General features: G+C 42.7%; 1 protein-coding gene across 1 annotated transcript in view; it reads right to left on the bottom strand.

Annotated features, from left to right (window-relative positions):
• Positions 1 to 11,059: 11,059 nt before the first annotated feature.
• Positions 11,060 to 20,239, bottom strand: part of LOC102794459 (CLIP-associating protein 1-B-like) — a 52,161-nt gene continuing 42,981 nt past the window's right edge. Inside the window, exons 34-42 of the mRNA XM_087836699.1 lie at positions 19,737 to 19,859; positions 17,930 to 18,080; positions 17,560 to 17,797; positions 17,424 to 17,477; positions 17,120 to 17,322; positions 16,901 to 17,029; positions 16,609 to 16,815; positions 15,992 to 16,108; positions 11,060 to 15,460 (exon numbers count right to left, since the gene is read on the bottom strand). Coding sequence (XP_087692825.1) covers positions 15,377 to 15,460; positions 15,992 to 16,108; positions 16,609 to 16,815; positions 16,901 to 17,029; positions 17,120 to 17,322; positions 17,424 to 17,477; positions 17,560 to 17,797; positions 17,930 to 18,080; positions 19,737 to 19,859 — 1,306 coding nt within the window. The 3' untranslated portion in view covers positions 11,060 to 15,376. The remainder of the gene's footprint in view (positions 15,461 to 15,991; positions 16,109 to 16,608; positions 16,816 to 16,900; positions 17,030 to 17,119; positions 17,323 to 17,423; positions 17,478 to 17,559; positions 17,798 to 17,929; positions 18,081 to 19,736; positions 19,860 to 20,239) is intronic.

The raw sequence follows: 20,239 nt of genomic DNA, 5'->3' as shown, positions 1-20,239 counted from the left end.
GTGTATACATTTATTCATTTATTTATTTAAATAAAGACTCCCAAACTTCTGCTGTGCTGATTGAATCCATGGTTAACAGGGTCAAGCTACAATGATATTTCATCTTACATTGTGAAATTAGAAAAAAAAAAAAAAATCAAAATAACAGATGGGCTCACTTCTTGTTTACAGTGGTGATAAACAGGTTGACAGCTGAGTTCAGGAGTTTCTGTGGACTGATGTTTGTAGAGACACTGTGAGCTATAGCGAAAGAAGAGAGCCTGGCGAGGTGGAGGTAGGAGAGCAGAGAAATGAAAGTCAGCAGAAGTAAGACAGAATTCGTATGTGTGAATGAGAGAGAGACAGGTGGAACAAGGAGAAGATATAGTGAGTCCTGCCATGATGTACAGTTTGGAGACAGTGGCCCTGACAAAAAGACAAGAGGCAAAACTGAAGATGATAAAATTTTCATTTGGAGTGACCAGGAGGGAAAGGATTTGAAACGAGTACATCAGAGGTACATCAGTTTTTCTAATAACAGACACAGTCAGTTCATTTCTGTATAATCAGAATCAGAAAGGGTTTTATTGCCAAATGTTGAGCAGGTTTACAACATTAGGAAATTGCTGCTGTACTTAGTGCAAACATACTGTCAGATAACGCTTAATTAAACATAAAAATAAAAATTAAAAGTGCTAAGTAGATAGATATATACATGAGTGTAGGTGGTGATCAGTGCAAACATGGAATGATGCAGTGAACGCAGTGTAGGGTCATGTGTTAGTGGTGGAAACAGTCATATGGTTATTGTTCATGAGTCCAACAGCAGAGGGGAAGAAACTGTTCTTATGGCGAGAGGTTCTGGTGCGAATGGACTGGAGCCTCCTGCCTGAGGGGAGCAGGTCAAACAGACTGTGTCCAGGGTGAGAAGGGTCAGCTGTGATCCGAGCTGCACACCCCAGTGTCCTGGAGGTGTACAGGTCCTACAGAGATGGGAGTCTGCCTTCTCAGCAGAGCGCACAACACGCTGCAGTCTCTGTTTGTCTCTGATAGTGGCTCCAGCGTACCACACGGTGATGGAGGAGGTGAGGATGGACTCGATGATTGCAGTGTAGAATTGCATCATCGTCCGTGTTAGCAGGTTGAATTTCTTCAGCTGCCTCAGGAAGTACATCCTCTGCTGGGCTTTCTTTATGACGGAGGTGATGGTGGGCTCCCACTTCAGGTCCTGGGTGATGGTGGTACCCAGGAAGCGGAATGAGTCCACAGAGGTGATGAGGGTGTCAGTCAGAATGATGGGGGGGAGTGGGGCTGTGTGCTTCTTGAAGTCCACAATAATCTCCACGGTCTTCTGGGCATTCAGCACCAGGTTGTTGTGGCTGCACCTGGTGCTCATGTCAGAGCCACAGGTCTGTAGTCATTTAGTCCAGTGATCCTTGGTTTCTTGGGGATTATGGTAAAGCAGGGGTGTCAAACTCCAGTCCTCGAGTGCCGGTGTCCTGAAACTTTTCCACGTGTCCCGGTTGAGACACACCTGAATACAATTAGTAGGTCATTAGCAAGATGCTATAGAACTTAGCTGTGTCCCAATTCAGGGTCTGCACGCTTGAAGTACGCGTACTACGCGTACTACGTACGGTGCGTACTATAAGTACGAGAAGTGCGGAAGTGAGAGGCTTGTGAAATGGGACGGTCTAGCCTTCGTCGCGCTGTTCAGGTTGCCTAGCAACCATGATACTAACCGGGAGAAACGTTACATACAGCTTTGTGTGACAGAAATGAAGGAGAAAAATGTTTTGTTGGTCATTCATTTTTGTCATGACATCACTTTGATTAGCTCAGTATCTGAGACTGAGACCACAGGACTGTAAAACATGAATGTTGGGCTTCATTTCTGTACTGAACAGTTATTTAAGATTAGTTAGTACATAACAATTAGCTGATGTTGTTCATGAGACTAAAATCATCTCACTGTGGTAATGTAAATATAATATGGCCAATATTATAGTTATTGTCAATTATTATGATCTCTCTCTCTCTCTCTCTCTCTCTCTCTCTCTCTCTCTCTCTCTCTCTATATATATATATATATATATATATATATATATGCTTTAAAACTAAGTTAACGCTGAAAGTACAAACATCACTAATGTCACACAACTTTGCCGACATGTGGCCATCAGCAATGTTTTAATGTTCTTCGTTATTAAACATTCGCACATAAATAAGTGACGTCATATTCAGTACTTACTTTTGACAGTTCACTCTTCGGCCCCTCCCTTCTGCCGTATTTTGCGGCAAAATTATCCACACCCACCGCTGCGCTATGAATTGTGGGATATATGGGACCGTGAAGCGTGCACCGGACCACGCTTGATATTTGGGGAAATCGACGGTGCATTTGGAGTACGCATTTGAAGTACACTTCGAATTGGGACAGCCGTCGTCGCGTTGTGGTGACGTAATCGCACTTGAAATGCGTACTTCAAGCGTGCAGACCCTGAATTGGGACACAGCACTTGACTGCATGCTGAGGTGGCAATTCAGCCATTTGACTCATGTTACAGTAGCTCATGAATGAGTGAACATGGTGCAATAAAAGGACTTCTAGTAGTACAGTTTTCCAAACACTTACATTTACTTAAATTTACTTGAGTAGGGTTAGGGGCACCACTTCAGCATGCAGTCAAGTTCTATACTCTTGCTAATGACCTACTAATTGTACTCAGGTGTGTTGCAACAGGGACATATGGAAAATATACCAGCCCTTGAGGACTGGAGTTTGACACCCCTGATTTAAAGCATCCACTAAAACCTTGCGAGTTAAAATAATAATAATAATAATAATAATAATAATAATAGCAAATCACTTGTTTTGAGAAAAATCAATGATATTTTTGAACTGTAAAGTTTAAACTACAACACATTACATTAAACTCAACGCTGTATTTTATTAAATCTTTTGCTGATGTCACATGCTGTAGGTGATGATTTCTTCTCAGGGAGAGGCAGCTTGGCAGCAAAAACAGTCTTAAAATTGCCAGTCAGTATAAAAGAGCTCCTCTGAACGTCCCTGGTCTTAGTGAGAGAATTCGTTCTTATGGTAGAGTCTATTTTACTTACTGCGGTGTCCTGTGCTGCTGGTCTAATAACAGCTGTCTCGACCAGTACAGCAGGAGAAAGTGGAAGTGTCATAGGGGGATGATGGCGAGGGTACCGTTCCTTAAGGGTGGATCGAGCGATTTGGCAATAAACATTGGCGAAAAATGCTGCTGGCGCTGAGAACACCAAGTGGCGAGGGCTTCCAGGAGGACAGCTGAAGCTTCCTTCCCCGACCCGCCCATTGCAAACAGTTCAAAGCTGAGCCTCACTCTCAGATCTGTTATTATTTGTTTTAGTCCGCTAATATCCAGGAAACCGACAGTGGGGATAGTGGACGACAAAAAATGATTTAAAAAAAAAAAAAAAAAGACCTTCAGCTGCCTCTTGTAGGGGTCCGCAGCGTGGATTATCCTCCCGTAGTAATCCCACAGCTGCATGAGATACTCACCCTCTGAGGCGAAACGTGAGTCCACTGGATCCATGCTGGTCGTGTCGTTCTGTCAGGGCTCTGTGTGCGGGCAGGCGGAGATGAGGATCCAAATGGAGGACTCTGAGACGGGATTGTAACTGAAAATCTCAGCTTTATTGCAGGCACAAAACAAAAACAGAAACCAAACCGTGAAAACACAAACTGGAACACACAGGGAATTCTGAGGGTATGACGCAACACTGACACAAAGAGTCTAAGGAGCTTGGGGAAAAAAAGCGTCTGGACTTCTTTAAGTTGCTTGAAGACGTTTCACCTCTCATCCAAGAAGCTTCTTCAGTTCTAAGGTCAAATGGTGGAGAGTCCCAGATTTAAACCCAGTGCGAGTTTCCCCCCAAAGAGGGACAAAGGACCCCCTGATGATCCTCTACCTAATCACATGAGCCAAGGTGTGAAAACGGGTGTGGGTCACAATCACCCAGGGTTTCGGGTGAGCTCATTGTGAAACCTGGGTCCACCCTATCATGCAATTTCCTGAGGTCATTTCCTGGACTGCGCTGTGCACATCGAAGAGAATGGCAACCTCAACATCGAAGTTTACCGGACGTTTCTCGGATCAGCAGTGGAACATCTTCAAACTTAAACAAGTCCAGACGCTTTTCTTTCCAAGCTCCTTAGACTACGATGACTGAGAACCTTCATAGACCCTGACACAAAGAAACACTGGGCTTAAATACACTGAGGAAGTCATCAAGGAATAGAGACAGAAGGGGAACACAGCTGGGAGGAATGAGACCTAACGAGACAGGGGGAGCAAAGCTTGAAACACTGACATCAGACATGAACATGAACCTTCAAAGTAAAACAGGAAACAAGAAACACTTAACTAAGACACGGAGTAGACAGAGTGAGACAGACTGAACTCAACCTGCAATAATGACAAAATACAACCAGAACATTAATCATAATACAGCAATATACCAGAATAACTGAAACATAGATTTATCATAATAATCAACAAAGCACCAGAGAAACAGACAACAATCCATCATTCAAAAATAAATCAAAACATAAGAAACTCAAAATGCTGGGTCAAAATGACCCAAAACCGTGACAATACCAATTCCAACTAGATTTTTAAATCTTAATATAAAATGAGTAACAGTAGGTAGTAGGTGGACTTTAGGTAAGGCTGCACTTTTTGCAGCGATCTGGTATAGAAAACTATTCCACACGTATATAAAACAGGTCCGCGGCTGCGAACCGCAGTAAAGGGACCTCTGGCTAATACGTTGGTGTTAGGAGAAAAACCTCAGGAAAGCAAAGAATCACGGGCCCAGAGTTAATTCATGTACATAGACGACTCCTGTGCACTGACTCTGTCAACTACAGAGTTAGTGCAGGAATGCGCGCCAAGCATCTGCTCAAACTTTATTATATACTGCTTTACTCATGGGTGGAGTACAAGTTAGGAAAAAACAACTTCTTATCTGGTGATTGCATACGAGGCTGCACAGGATGCAGCCTTGCAAGACAAAGATGGACAAGTTGATTAACGATCTTGTAGTGGGTTAAAACAATACATGTGGGTGTTGTCTAAACTTGAGCAACTTCCTCATGTGGTCACTTTGTTCCAGCTAAAGAATTTGCTGACACGCTATGTACAGGCATTTCTGTGAAATTCAAATAAGCTAAACATAAGCAATTATAAAAGTAAAATCTTTTAACAGTCGGGTTCCTGTTGGGCTCGTAGCCAAAAACTAGCTTTCCTTTCTAGTCTGGGTCAACTTTGCTTGCGAGAGACAGAGAGAGGCGTTGAAAGGCTGCTCCAACGGAACTTGTTGTTTTTGGAGGAAAACACGAACACGGTGTACAGTCGAGTCTTAATAGCTTACTTAAAACTGGGCTCGTCAGGCACTCTTCTTGGCTGCAGTGGTTATTATTATATTTAAATGCCTCCATCTCCCGTTTCTGGTCGGTGACAGCTCGTACTTTTCCACTCCCCTTTTTCTCCCTCCCTCGCTCACAGACACATAACAGGTATGGCAGTCCATTCTCCCTGCAGCACGGACTACACTGCCCATGAGGCTACATTCTTTAGGGCTATGCCTGTAACACTCTGCCTATTGCCTTCATATTAAATTATTTTTTGAATAATAATTTTTAAAAATATTTCTTCATGTCATTATGCGGCCGCAAGTAGAGGTGACATGGGCCACGAGATTGAGACACAGGCATTAGAGCCTCTTAATGCGTGTTTTGTTTGGGTTTCCACCGGTGTGGAATTACCAAAAATAGAGAGGGGACAACCTAACATATTTCAACAAAGTAACTGTATTCTGAATATCACCTTTTAAACGGTAACTGTAATGGAATACAGTTACTCATATGTTGTATTCTAAATATGTAATGCCGGTACATGTACTCCGTTACTCCCCAACACTGATCCACTGCATACTGCTGGACCCTCTTCTGCTCAGCCTCAATCAGCTTCTTCATGTCTTTACTGAATATCTCTTTCAGCCGACCCACAGCTCTCACCACAGTCCCCTCATATGATGTTGGATGGATACTGACATTTGTCCAGTCCTTGGTGGTTGGAGCAGCTTTCAGGGATGAGAAGTTTTGGAGGAGGTGGAGGTGATCTTTAGAGCGTGAGAGCTGCTCCACCTCAGAGCTTCTCTTCATCAGCTCAGAGATTTCCTGTTCCAGATCTGTGATGAAACCTTCAGCCTGTTTCTCTGTTGTTTCCTGTTTCTCTTCAATCTCCTTTATGAGCTCGTTCAGGCGTCGGTCAACAGACTCCTTCAGAGCAGTGAAGACCTGAACACCTTCTGCTTTCTTTCTCTCTGCAGCATATTTGCTCATCTTCACTGACTCTTTGATCTCCTGAATCTTCAGTCGTCTTTTCTGGATCATCTGTTGAATTTCAGCCTCAGTCTCCCCCATTTCTGCCTTCTTTACTTCACATTCTTCTCTCAGAGGAACAAATTCATGAGTATTGTGGTCTATAACAGAGCAGAGCATGCAGACACATGTGTGATCGCTCTTACAGAACAGCTCCAGAGGTTGATCATGTTTCACACATATCCTACTTTCCAGGTTCTCCTCAGGATCAATCAGTTGATGTCTTTTCAGACATGAAGCTGTCAGATGTCACAGGAAACTTCTCCTGGTTTGGCAGCTTGTTGCTCTGAGCTGCTGCTGCTGACTTTCTGCTGAGCTTCAGATCTAAACTCCGAAACCATCTCAGAGACGAAAGTGTTGATGTGCAGCTCAGGTCTGATCCTAAACACCTTTTTACACAAAGGACACTGACACCTCTCACTGATATCTCAGTGTTGACTGATGCAGTTTTTGCAGAAGTTGTGTCCACATGGTGTGGAGACTGGATCAGTGAAGGCATCCCGACAGATGGAGCACAGAAACTGATCTTCAGATCGAAGACAGCTGGCAGCAGACATGTCTGCACTCTGAGTGAGAAAGAAAAGAAAATGATTTTATTAACAATTCCAATTTTAATTCTATTGAAAGAGGACTTGTTCTGCTTTTTCTACTTTCCTGTCACATGTCTCCTGTTCCAGTGGTGGATGTTCATGCTAAACATGACCAAAGTTTCAAATAATGTAATCGAGTAATCCCTGTGAGCCCAAAGTTTACACTTCAGACTGCTCTAAAAACTCAGTTTTACACAGTTTTTTTTAAACTGTTAGATCTGTTTGATGACAATACCAGTTGTGGGTGTTAGACAGTATCATGAGTCCAAAAGGGTGATGTTGAATGTTGTCAGTGTAAATACTCAACAGTCAGAAGAGAAAGAATAATTCTGGAGTAGGTGGATTAAGTGGTAGAGGGTGTCTCCAGTGGGGGAGAGAGTGCTGATTGGAGCAAACTTTAATGGACATGTAGGTGAACGGCATAGAGGTGTTGAGGATGCTGGATATTTATGATGTTAATGACAGAGAAAAGGAAGGACAGATGGTGGCGGAGTTTGTGAAAAGGATGGAAATATTTGTGAACACATATGAGACGAAGGAAGAACAAAGGAGTAGAGGAATATGTCCACAGTTAGACTACATCTTAGGCAAAAGGTTCAATATGAAAGCGGAGACATTAGGGGAGAATGTTGATTGGCAGCAGTGGTGACTTTGGACACCAAGAAGAGGAAGAATGTGATGCTAGAGCAAAGTATCGAATGATGGAAGTTGAAGAAGGAAAAATGGTCCATCTGTCCTCTTGCTGTCTTGTTGCTCTTTCTCTTCTTTTCCTCTCTTACCTTCTTCTACCTGTTCACTCTGTGCAGATAACCTGGAGATCATTGATAAGGAGACTTTGGTTTCTGAGAGATTCTGTGCAAAAAGGAACTGTTGAATTGCCTGTGTGTTTGGAACCTGGACTTGACTATCCAAAACTTTTACCTGAGCTTTTGTGAACCTTAAATTTTAAACATCCATCCATCCATCCATCTTCCTTTGCTTTATCTGAGGCCGAGTCGCGGGGGCAGCAGCCTAAGCAAAGAGGCCCAGACCTCCCTCTCCCCAGCCACCTCCTCCAGCTTATCCGGGGGAACACCAAGGCGTTCCCAGGCCAGCCGAGAGATATAATCTCTCCAGCGTGTCCTGGGTCTGCCGCGGGGCCTCCTCCCGGTGGGACATGCCTGGAACACCTCACCCAGGAGGCGCCCAGGGGGCATCCTTACCAGATGCCCAAACCACCTCAGCTGGCTCCTTTCGATGTGGAGCAGCAGCGGCTCTACTCTGAGCCCCTCCCGGATGGCCGAACTTCTCACCCTATCTCTAAGGGAGAGGCCGGCCACCCTTCGGAGGAAGCTCATTTCCGCCGCTAGTATCCGCGATCTCGTCCTTTCGGTCACTACCCACAGCTCGTGGCCATAGGTGAGGGTAGGGACGTAGATCGACCGGTAAATTGAGAGCTTCGTTTTACACTCAGCTCCCTCTTCACCACGACGGACCGTTGCAGCGTCCGCATTACTGCAGCTGCAGCCCCAATCCGTCTGTCGATCTCCGGCTCCCTTCTCCCATCACTCGCGAACAAGACCCCGAGATACTTGAACTCCTCCACTTGGGGCAGGAACTCATCCCCAACCTGGAGTGGGCACTCCACCCTTTTCCGGCTGAGAACCATGGCCTCAGATTTGGAGGTGCTGATCCTCATTCCCGCTGCTTCACACTCGGCTGCGAACCGTTCCAGTGCGAGCTGGAGGCCCTCACCTGATGAAGCCAACAGAACCACATCATCCGCAAAGATCAGAGATGAGATTCTGAGGCCACCAAAGCGAAAGCCCTCCGCCACTTGGCTGCGCCTAGAAATCCTGTCCATAAAAATCATGAACAGAACCGGTGATAAAGGGTTTAAATTTTAAACAGAACTTTGTTAAACTTTTTTCTAGAGTCCTGCATTTGACTCCAACCTGTTTGGTGGCCCCGAAATAACAATATAGCCAAGATATGGATCGGTGACTAAATGACAACGTTAAAAAACAATCAATGTGAATGAACAAAGTGAACTGAAGATTTGTGCTGTACCAGTAAATTATGATGAGTTGCACTTACCAGTGTTTGTAAAGACGGCTGCGTTATTGAGGAAAACCCATTGATCCAGTTGACCCTGAGATTAGACATTTAGCTGCAATCTTCTTTGTCTCTAGATGATGATCCACATTTGGACTTTCAAACTGTTCAGTCATAATTATCTGTACTCACCAGTGTTGGAGAGAAGCTCTGCTGTGCTGATATGAAAGGATCAGTGAGCCCAGTTTAATGTTCCTTTGAAAAGAAACTGATTCTTTTCAAGTGAAACTCTGTTGTGACACAATTTAATTTAATCACTTTTAAGCCAATCACAGCTCAAGATTAACTGTAAATTATTCAAATGAGAGAATTCATGTTTGTCAAAGAAGTGGACTTTGCTTGTCTTTGTATTCTTTGTTTGATTCCTAATTTCTGAAAGAGGAGAATTTACATTTGGTCTTTTCAAACAGCATCATCGTGATCACCTGTGTTGGACAGAAGCCCTGCTGTGCTTTGTAGCAAAATGTTCAATGAGCTCAGTTTCTCATTCCTCTAAACAGAAACTGATGTTGTTATGCTGCATCTCTCGCTTTCAAGTTTACTTCTGAATTTCTAGTCTTTCAGATGTTGCGCTGCCTCTTTCAGCAGGTGAGACCCAGTGTTTACCAGTAAAGATTCAAATGTAATCTAATTTCCTCAGCTGTGGTAAGGAGTTTCAAGTCATCATGGCCATGAATCCAATGGTAATTTTATGCTTTTAATGATTTCCTTGAACTGTATGTTTTTGTTTTTTTAATGATTGTACAGCATACACCTTTAATAATTTCAAAAACGAAGAAGTTTCAATTTATTTTAGATTTTCTCTAATTCACATATGGTCAGAAGTTTACATACAGCCTCAAATATGAACATACATGCCCATTAATATCTGGTTAAAGCAGCTGCACCTACGGCATCAATTTCATAATCCTACATCACCTCGTTCTTGAGTGAACATTCAAAAACCTTGGTGTTTATGCTGTCTGCCTGCCCAGCAGGGTGACAACAATATTTCATCAGCCTTTTACAATGACGGGTAATAAAAACTATTTAAAAGCATATAAAATGGGAAGAATTTTCCTCCACTTGTCCTTTAAATCTATTAATATTTAGTTGAAATTTGCTCTTTATTAGATACCTGTGACCAAGATTAAATTGAGTTTAGACGTCAAATGAATTCGTAGAAAACTGGACCTGGATAAAAAACACAAATGTTGTAATAAAGACAATAGAGAAAAGAAGTCTGATAGTTTATTTCAAGTTCTGCGAAATCTATCACAGGTGAAAGAGAACCAAACATGTAAATATATACAGTCATACACAGGGAAATAAAACAGAATATAAATACTGTGTAGCATGAAAGGAAACTAACCAACTAAAAAAACCAAACTGGAGCCATGCACTGTAAGTCGTTCAAATGGAAAAAAAAAAGAAGCTTGAAGCGTATTTACAGCATCATTAAAAGGTTTTCTTCTCGCCTTCAGAAGCAATGAATCATAGTGTTAGTACAGGTTAGTATTGGACAGAACAACCAGGTGTATTGCAAGAAATCTTTCCCCAAAGGCACTCAATCAGGAAATCAAAATAATGTTCTCAAATCTTAATTTCAAGTTGACTACATTTAACGATTCCTGTGACACACCCATGCAGATGCAGTTTCAAGTTACACTGTAGCTTGAAATAAAGGGAACTGAGTTTTAGTTGCCAAAACTGTAGCCTAAACTGCAGCAAGTTTAACACCGGATCACCACCACTGGACTAGACACGCTATGGAGGACTTCGGCATTCAGTTCAGAGGGAAACGCTGATCAGATTCTCAAAGCTGAGAAGAGTGGCAACGGCCACTGGTACAGTACATTTAACAGTCCAAGTAATGTGTCGGAAGAAATTCAGTAAGGCCTGGAAACATCCTTCACTTTTAAAGACATTCTGGGAAATGTTTGCTTTTTACTGAGAGTCAGACGTATGTGCAGAAATGTGCAGAAATAAAAACTGGGACCCTCAAGAGAGGGTGGGTATAGCATTTTGGAAGAACAGAAAGCATTTTTATTTCTACATGCATCCGACAACACACTACCTCTGAAGATGTAAACACAGATTTCATATTGGCTTCACTTTTCAGCCCCAGAGGTTGGAAGTAAAACTAATGCTGAAACTGAAAACCCTCTAATGTGTGCTACAGGCAGTGTCCCCATAGACTACTATGGTAAAATGTCCAAATTTATAGCAGAAGTAAACATCTTTACAACCTGCTACAAAAACAGTTTTGGTCAAAGCAAGAGCTGCAAAGTTTTGTAGGTATTGTAATTTTATAAAAACCAGACTGACAGACAAAGCTTGATTTCACTGAGAAATTCCACTAGTTTAAAGTAGAGACCATGCTACACTGGGATCACCTGTTTCACATGTATTAAGGCGTGGCCTATCTGCTTGATAGCCAGATGGTGTGTCACAGGCAGCTATAGGTTTTAGCTGTCTGGCAGACTTCACCTCAGCCTATTGGAGTTCCTAAACCGGACCTCTGGCTTGAGGTGATTACTATATTTGGATAATAAATAGAATCACATCATCAGCATGTAGTGGCAGTTTGTGCTCAGTCCCTTTTGGAGCATTTTAATGCAGTTATCTGACACATGATATGCATTGTGTTGCTGTGATTAGCTGTTCACGAAGTTTTAGTTTTACGGAGTCAAATTCTAGGATTTTATTTGGATGTTCCTTAGCATTGTCTACTATTGTATGTTAGGTAGTAAAAATTTAGTTAAATTAAGCTAAATGCTTAAAAAATCAGATAAAGTTCTGACATTCTTGTAAATATCTAAAATTAAGCTTGTAATGATGGATGATCTGTAATGTTCGGATCCCCATGCAAGCCATTTCTACACAAGGGAAAAGGGTCCAAATTTACAGAATGGAATCTCATCTGACTCTCAGCAAGAAAACAAATCACTTTGCTGGAAATGTTGGATTATTTCTCATCTTCTGCCCCCTCTGGAGTGTTTGTTTGGACTCACTTAGTGTGCGTGATGGGCGGAGTTCAGCACCAGGAAAGTGCAATCAGTCAGTCGATCAATCAGTATTAAAAATTTCAGTCGTTTTTCCATCGTCATCGCTTCACCTACACTTCCTGCTGAGATAAAGTACATACACCAGAGTGGTTAGGCGCGTTTGTTAGTATTATAATAAGCAGCAGAAGGTTTAATTATAGGTGCACTTATTTGAAAATGACACTTTTTTACACTGACCGGCGAGAGCGTCTCAAAGGAGGACCTAAATGGGAATCTACAGTGTTTCCACAAGGAAATCCCAGCTGGATTTCTTGAAGTTTATTGCTAATGTCCACTCTGTTTCTTTTTTTACCACTGGCACTTCACCGTTCAGCAGTTCAGCATTGTCGCTCTCATGTAGTAGCATCTAATGATTCAGATCGTCAATCTTTCCCACAGGTTTGTCATTCACATTTTAAAGGTCGAAAAAGTGACTTACATTCGATTTGGGAGCCGCTGATGCAGAGAACCTTCATCAGCACGGCCGCTAATACTATTTCTGAGATATTTAGGCCTTTATTTTGACCTTCAGATTGAGCTTTAATATATATATATTACAGTATTTTGGAATGAAACTCCCCTAATCACAGTAGTCTAAACTTGACAGCAGTCTTTAAAACTAATAAACTCCCAGTTTAACCCAAGCTGGGCCGTTCAATTCACAGGAGAGAGCAACACTGCTGTCATTACAGTGGTTTTAATTAGGAGCTACTTGACCTTTTAGTTTTTGACAGCCATTAAAAACCCACCATAGCTGAAAAAAAATTTAACTTATGTGACACTCATCAGCTTGATTTTCCATTTAAATCTCAATAAAAGACAATTTAATCTTTTTTGTTTTTTATATCAGTCTCATATTTACGTAGGGCAATGAGAAGCTTTCTACCTTTGGCCTGAAAAAAAAATTCATAAATCTGTATTTAATTACTGTCTCCTTTTGGTCACAAAATGTGCAGTTCTTTTATTAACATTTACAAAGTGAGTTCAGTCTTTATGTTGTCTAACATAAATTAGATGATGGTGAGGATATTTACAGTCCAAATGAGTGAATGACCAAAGCAATCACCAAAAATATGTTTTCTTTGGAATTTTTCTTATTGTGGTCCTTCTGTCAAGCTGACAGTCATTTTTTACATTTTTTTTTTTTTTTATAAATAAATACTTATGGATTAGTGCTATGCTTGAAATTAGTGATAATATTTAAATGTTTGTGACTAATTGAAAAGTATTGCTTTAAGTGTCCTGGTTCTTATATCTACTTTTATGAAAGTATGCATTTAAAGTTCTGACCGGAAATAGGGGAAAAGAAGAAAAGCTCTCCTTAAATTTAGGATCAACCACGAGCCCAAAAAAGTATTGGACAGACTATCCATCCATCCAAGTTCTACAGCTGTGTGCAAAATTTACTTCCTATCACAACTTAAAAGAAATCTTTGTCTTTCAATAAATCTGCCTGTTATATTCACATCAGCAGAAATGCTACAGAGAAATCTACACGTGTTTAGTCAGTATTTTCTGCTGCTGAGTTATCTTTGCGTCATATGCAGAAATCTGTAATGAAAGCTTAAATGAAGTCACATTTTATGTTGATAACTGGAACACATATTTAAACATAAATATTGATAATTTAATGATGATTAAAAGACTAATTACGCTATTTTTCAAACTTTTCTAACAATTAGAAATGAAGTCCAACGCAGTATTTTAACAGCTTGTTTCTCAAACATTGCAAAATATTAAAACCTTCTTAAAAACAATATTTATATAAATAAAAGGCAGCATTAAATTTCAAAACTTCCTAAACTAAAGTTAAGATTACTTAAATCCTACAATCAGCTCTTCAACATGCTTCTGTAAGCTGTTTAATCACCTGCTGCTAAAGCTTTTATTGTGAAAGTCACGTATACAAAAAAGAGCTGTTCACGCGCGTGTAGGACAAATCTAATTTCCAACACTGAATATTAAATGTGTGCAGAGTGGTCCGTCTCCACCTCATCTCCAACAGCTCATTTAGACAGCTAACTAAAGCAAACCTGTGATTTCAAAATAACTCTCACTCACAAGTCTAGTTCTTCATTTAAAAACACGGCCGTTTCAATTTGACATTTTTTTCCAATTCAGGTAGAAAACTGTGATCTGTGAGGTGAAATATTTAGCCTTGACTATTAAATGGAAATCTAACTGATGAGTGCCATAAAAACTGAAATAATTTGTTCCTTCTTTTTCACACCTTAAAAAATGACTTTAAAATATAAACACTGCTGTTTTCTGCTGGTTCTCGGGCCCAGAACAATAAAACTTTGCTGATTTGTAGTGCTTAAAATCATTGGCCAGCCAAATGATCAATCACTGTAAACTGAGGCGAGCTTCACATCTTTTGAAATAGATTATTCCAGGACTGAGTGCAACCCTGTCGATTCTCCCATCGCACTCACAGAGGCATGAGCCCATTTTCAAAATAAAGCTTGCGTTGATCTTTCGATTATCTCTGGGATTCAGCCTTTTAAAGACTGTAGTGCCACTTTCTGTAACAACTCATTCAAATGTTAAAAACTGGAAAACGTCCCATCGATGAGGCAGTAGTTCACGAAGGACACTCGCGCTCACTCAAAGCTCTTTACATTCAATAAAAGGTTTGATGTGTCAAAGCAAAACAGTGTCCAGGAAGTGGATTAAAGGTACTAAAAAGGAATAAAAATACTGACAGAAGGAGGAAGCTACACTGCAAAAACTCTCCTCTTCAGGTCCTTCATGGTTCCACGATCTCCTCGGCTTCAAACTGCCACTCACATCCAGGAGATTAAAGATGACGATGATGATGATGAGATGAGGAAGAGGAGATCTTGGTTTCAGGCACATGGCCTCTAAAGATTGATCATTTCCATACTGGAAGATGGAAGATGAAGTCTTAAGGCTAATGCATCTAGTGGTGGATCTTCATGAAATGTCTCAAAAGCCAGAGTCACCCTACCTCCAAAAAATGAGCTGAACTTTATGGATGATGGACATGAAACTGGAGCCATGACAGCATGAACTCCTCAGGGACTTCAGCTCCATCAGCAGCTGAAGGAATGAGATGGAAGATGGTTTGGGAAACAGAAGCTGGTCAAGAAGATGAGGTGCCAGGCACCTGGTCCTACAAAGAAACTGATGATGATCCCACTGGTGGTGACGTCGCCCCTCAGGTCGATCACCAGCTGATGGAATGAAACAGTTTATAAGCGTGTCTGCGAGGATGGAAGCTGCAGGAGTTAGTAGGAGGAGATGTCGGAGGAGCTGCTGCTGTTGCTGGTGGAGGTCTGCGCCCGCTTGATGTACAGGTTCAGCAGCTTCATCTGCAGGAGGAAAACAGCGGCGTGGTCAGAGGACTCCAAGAGCTCTGCAGATAATCTAAAGCTCACTGCTCTTTAAACACTATACTAAACTTAAGTTATTGTAACAAAACTTTATTTATATGACAACATTCAAACAGGTAAACACAGTTTAGGTTAGTTCACAATTAAGAAAAAAAACACTGGGAAATTTATGAGAAAAAAAATATAAAACATGCAAGAAAAATACTGTTAAACAGAGAGGAAAAAATTTATGAGAAAGATTTACTAGAAAAAATTATCAAAATTATGAAAAAAGCAAATATCTGGCAAAAATTGAATATTATTAAGAAAAAATTTAAAAATTAAAAACTTTTGTCAAACTTACGAGAAAAAAGTTTACTCACAAAAATAGTGAATTTAAAAGAGGGGAAAAAACAGGCAAACTGCACGATTGCAAATGCCCTTTCACTGTACTTTTAAAGACTTTTAATATTTCTGCGGTGAATCGTCTCTACGTGCAGGATGCCGTTTCAGCTGTGTGGTCTGAAATACCTTGCTGCCGGTCAGCTGAGCCAGGTAAGGCTTCAGCTCCTCTCCGATCACAGAGTAGATGGCCACCAGGCAGAAGACGCTGGCCTTCCTCACGCTGCTCTCAGTGTTGTCGTAGCCCTGAAACAGCAGAAGAAGGAGAGACCGATATCAACACAATTGAGACAAAAAAGAGTTTATCTCACCAATTAACCGATGACTGTGTGAATAATTTCTGGGATAAAGCTGATCATACAGCAGAGGAAATTAAAAAGATATTTCAATATGTGTCTAAATTCAGTCTTTTCAGGTACAACATGAACTCAGATACACACGAGTGCTACTGACACTAGTTTTATTTCACTATAAAAAACTGTCTAAAGGCAGTTTCGGTCTATTCGTGTGCTGCATGGTTATCTTACCTGTACAGGTCTCTGGATTTTAACCATATTGTATTCTTGTGTTTGTAATAACACAGTTGAACCATTTTTAAGTGTTTTCATTTACTCAAACATTAAATACATTTCAGTTCACACTTCCTGCATACTGGAGCCCAAATGGTGGACACAAGTCCGTAACATGAGCTAATCTTGCGTGTTTATGAGCAGTTAAAGTATCTACAAATTTAAAGAATGAAAAACCTGCAGGAGTCCGGGTATGATGTCGGGCAGCAGCTGGTGCAGCGGCTCTCTGGTGATGCGTTCGATGGCCCTCGTCTGCATCTTGATGGCAGCCAGGTTGATGGGGTAGTCGGCCGTCTGCACGATGGGGCAGAGCACCTTGATGCACTGCTCGGGGTGGATGGAGCCCGCCAGCGTGGAGGCCGCCTCCTCGGCCGCCCGCACCACCTTCAAAAGAAGAAAAGGGCGCCATGAGGGGTCAGAATCACAGGAAGACCGGAGGAGTGGCCTCTGGTTTCTTTTTCATCCTCACCTCCTTGTGCGAGTCTTTGTGGGCCTCCAGCATCTTCATGATGGTGAGCTCGGCGTAGTTTTTGAAGCGGGCGGGCTGGTTCCTCAGAATCTCCTTTAGGACTCGCAGGGCGAGTGCCCGGATTGTGTGCTGGGACAGCAAGAGGAAACAAGTCACTCACAGGACATTTACAGCAGTGGGAAAAAAAAATCAAAAACAACGGAAGCCTCGCGTCCTCACGTCTTTGTCTCCCAGCGTTTCGAGCAGGAGCAGCAGCATGGTCTTAAAGTGCTCTTCCCACACCACCAAGCTGTCCTCCCGGGCCACCTTCAGCATCTCCAGCAGGGTCCCCCGGCGCTCCTCAGGGCCCCGCTCCCCTGCCTGGCCCTGGGAGAGCTCCTTCAGCAGCTCTCCGACCAGCTCCAGCTGCTCAGCAGCCCCGGCTGTAGGTGGAGGGGAAAGAGGTAGTTTTTTTTTTTTAAAAAGTGAGAACAAAGATCAAATAAATAATTTGTTCACCTCTGAGGTTTTCTGGTGAGTTTACCTGGGAAACCTTTGGGGTTCAGGATCTTGTTTTCCACACTTTCCTGCCGGCGGCCTGCAGAGTGGGACGGGAAAGACAGAAAAACTGAATCTTTACCGACGCAGCAGGACACACAGCTTTTGTCCTAAGGTCCCACCTTCTCGCAGCTGCTCCACAGCATCCTCGTACAGCGCCTCCTTCAGCGCAGCTTTATCCATCGTACTGATGCCGTCCGTGTAGTTGTATGGGTTGTACTCTCTGAAGCGCGGGCCGGCGAAGGATCGAGGAGACGGCGTGTTCAGCAGAGAGGTCTTGTTGTCCAGGGCAGTGCGCCCGCCCTCCACTGCATCACCACTGGGACGAGGTTCGGAGTCCGAGGACGCCCCGCCTCCAGTCTAAGATTCAGTGACACCAGAGCAGATGAGTTATTCTGGAGTCTTTACTCCAAGATAAAAATATTCAAATACAGATTATTTTAACAGTTATTTCAGTTATCTGCCATCTGGTTCCTCCCTGTAACTCCTCACCATAACGCCATCCTTCTTGCCGTCCCGCCTCAGCGGTTCCACCAGGTCCTCCTGGCTGCGGAAGCTGAAGTTCTGGATGGCCTCGGTGACACCGCGCAGCGAGCTGTAGATCTCCTCGGAGTTCAGGTTCTCGCTGTCGTACTCCAGCATGCTGCAGCACGAGACAGGTCCAATGGGCATTTTAGACAGGATGTAGGCAACATCGTCAGGGGATCGTCACTTAAAGGGAGAGTTCATTGCTAAATCAGATTCACATGTTTTTCCTCTGGCCTGTAGACCGTGTTATCCATATTTACCTGGAGCTGTAGAGGCGTTGGCCCAGCACTAAATCGCCCTGAGGTGCTCCAAGCACCAAAAACACATTTGGAAAACTCAGCAGTAATGACACCAGACCTGTTTGTTTTTTTTGTTTTTTTTTTATATCCCCAAACACAGAGGTACTTTCATCCATTAGATCATGTTTATCCAGGATCTTCAAAGCAGGTTTTGCTTGTATGCAATTGGAATTTAATGCTATAAATATTTTTCTTTCCCTACAAACTAATAGTTCTCCCCATTTAACTTTGGTGGTCAGTTAATCCACTCGAGGTTTGAAGAAAACTGGTGTTTAGATCAGACTGTGCTGTGTTACTTTTTGTTTGTCTTGTAATAAATTTCTTAAGAAAAACTTTAGTTACAGTTTGTAAAAACTCACCACTAGATGTCAGTAGACTGCAGCAACTGCGTTCTGTTTTCTTACCCCTCACATGTTTAGTGCATAATTCTAGCTACAGTGGCCACCGTAGGACAAACAGCTCTGTCTGCTGATCATCTGTAGTGAGTGTAGGCTGTCAGTCCGCTGTTTACCTCAGCTGTCGATATGTGTCCACATCTATTAACTCTGGAGGAGGGTATAAAACTTTGTGAAAGTAGTCCGATACGAGTCGATATAAAGGACATGTTAAACTTGTCTCTGTCTCCTGCCGCAGTTAGCTGCTGCTAGTAAAACTTTGAACTTTGAAGTGGAGCGTTAATGTTAACGCTCTCTGCCAGGTGTAAATGCCAGAGAGGCCGAAAAAGATGACTGGAAAGTTACTGAGGGCTTGTGTCTGTTTACAAGAGATGAGAACCTCGATCAGCGCAGGAGACATGTGGAAACAGTCGATTAAATCAGAGGATCACTGCCCGCATAACTGCTTCTAGAAGGACATTTAATCATCAATATATCCAAAGCATCAAAACAGTGTAGATGAATAAAGAGCACCACAGGTCAGAGGAAGAACGTGTGCCTCTGTCTTTGAGGTGGACTGTCCCTCTAAGAGACTGGTGGAAGTACAGAGGCTCTTCTTCTTAACAGCACCTATGATCCCTTTAATGTCAGCGACATGAAGCAGCTCCATTTTCATCTTGAAGATTGTGGGGGATTGAGGGCATTTTCCTTGACATGGATCAAACACAAAAGCATCTGCGTGCCAAACAAATTAGTCAAATCTTGTACCAAGGGATGGTTTGTCCATGACCAGGAAAAAGGAACTGCAGAGCCGTGCATGTTGACGAGCGCACGCGGACAGATGAGAGACAGAAGGAAAGCCACCTTTCAGTCACCATGACGACAAAAAGAAAAACAGACACACGAAGCTGATGGAGGCACCGAGGCAGCAGAGGTGACGACAGACTGACGGAAGCTCGAGGTTTCACAGAGAACTCCAAAATATCTTTAAAAATAAGCTTAGAAATCCGTTCATCACTACAGAGACAGATCCAACTGTTAAACTGTGAAACCCCGTACAGAGGAGGGAGGAGGAGGAGGGGGAGGAAGAAGGGTTACCTGGGTGAGTAAGCTCGCCGCAGGGCCTTGAGGGAGGAGTGGGCAGTGGGTGGAGGAAGAGGGGAGGGGAAGGGTGGAGGAGGGAACTTGGAGAGGCCGTCTGCGCTCCAACCCCACAGCCGACTGCGACCAGCCGGGGAGGAAGAGGTGGAGGAGGAGCCCGGAGAGAAGAAGAGATGTGAAAAGAGTGGAAGATAAGGAGAAGCAGTGCTCTCAGTCAGAGTTAGTACAGGCGGAGGGATCATTAGTATGACAGCTGTGAGGAAACCTGCTGATTGGCTGAGAGGAGAAAACGTCTAAAATCACACGAAGCTTCAGGAAGAGACGCACGGAGCCGAACATGAGCCTAAAATTCTGACGTTCATTTAAAACAAAGCATCAAACTGCAAGTTCAGACTTTGAGCTTTGGCTCTGATTTTGAGCTCTTCAATGGCTCCACAGTGGAGTGGTCAACATCTAAACTCTGTGGTGACCCCTCAGTGCAGCTTTACACTCCTCTGTTA

Source organism: Neolamprologus brichardi, chromosome 23 (assembly GCF_056152115.1).
Source record: "Neolamprologus brichardi isolate AB-2024 chromosome 23, ASM5615211v1, whole genome shotgun sequence".
NCBI lineage: Eukaryota > Metazoa > Chordata > Actinopteri > Cichliformes > Cichlidae > Neolamprologus > Neolamprologus brichardi.
Note: the sequence above shows the minus strand (reverse complement) of the source record. Positions and strands in the feature narration are given on the sequence as shown.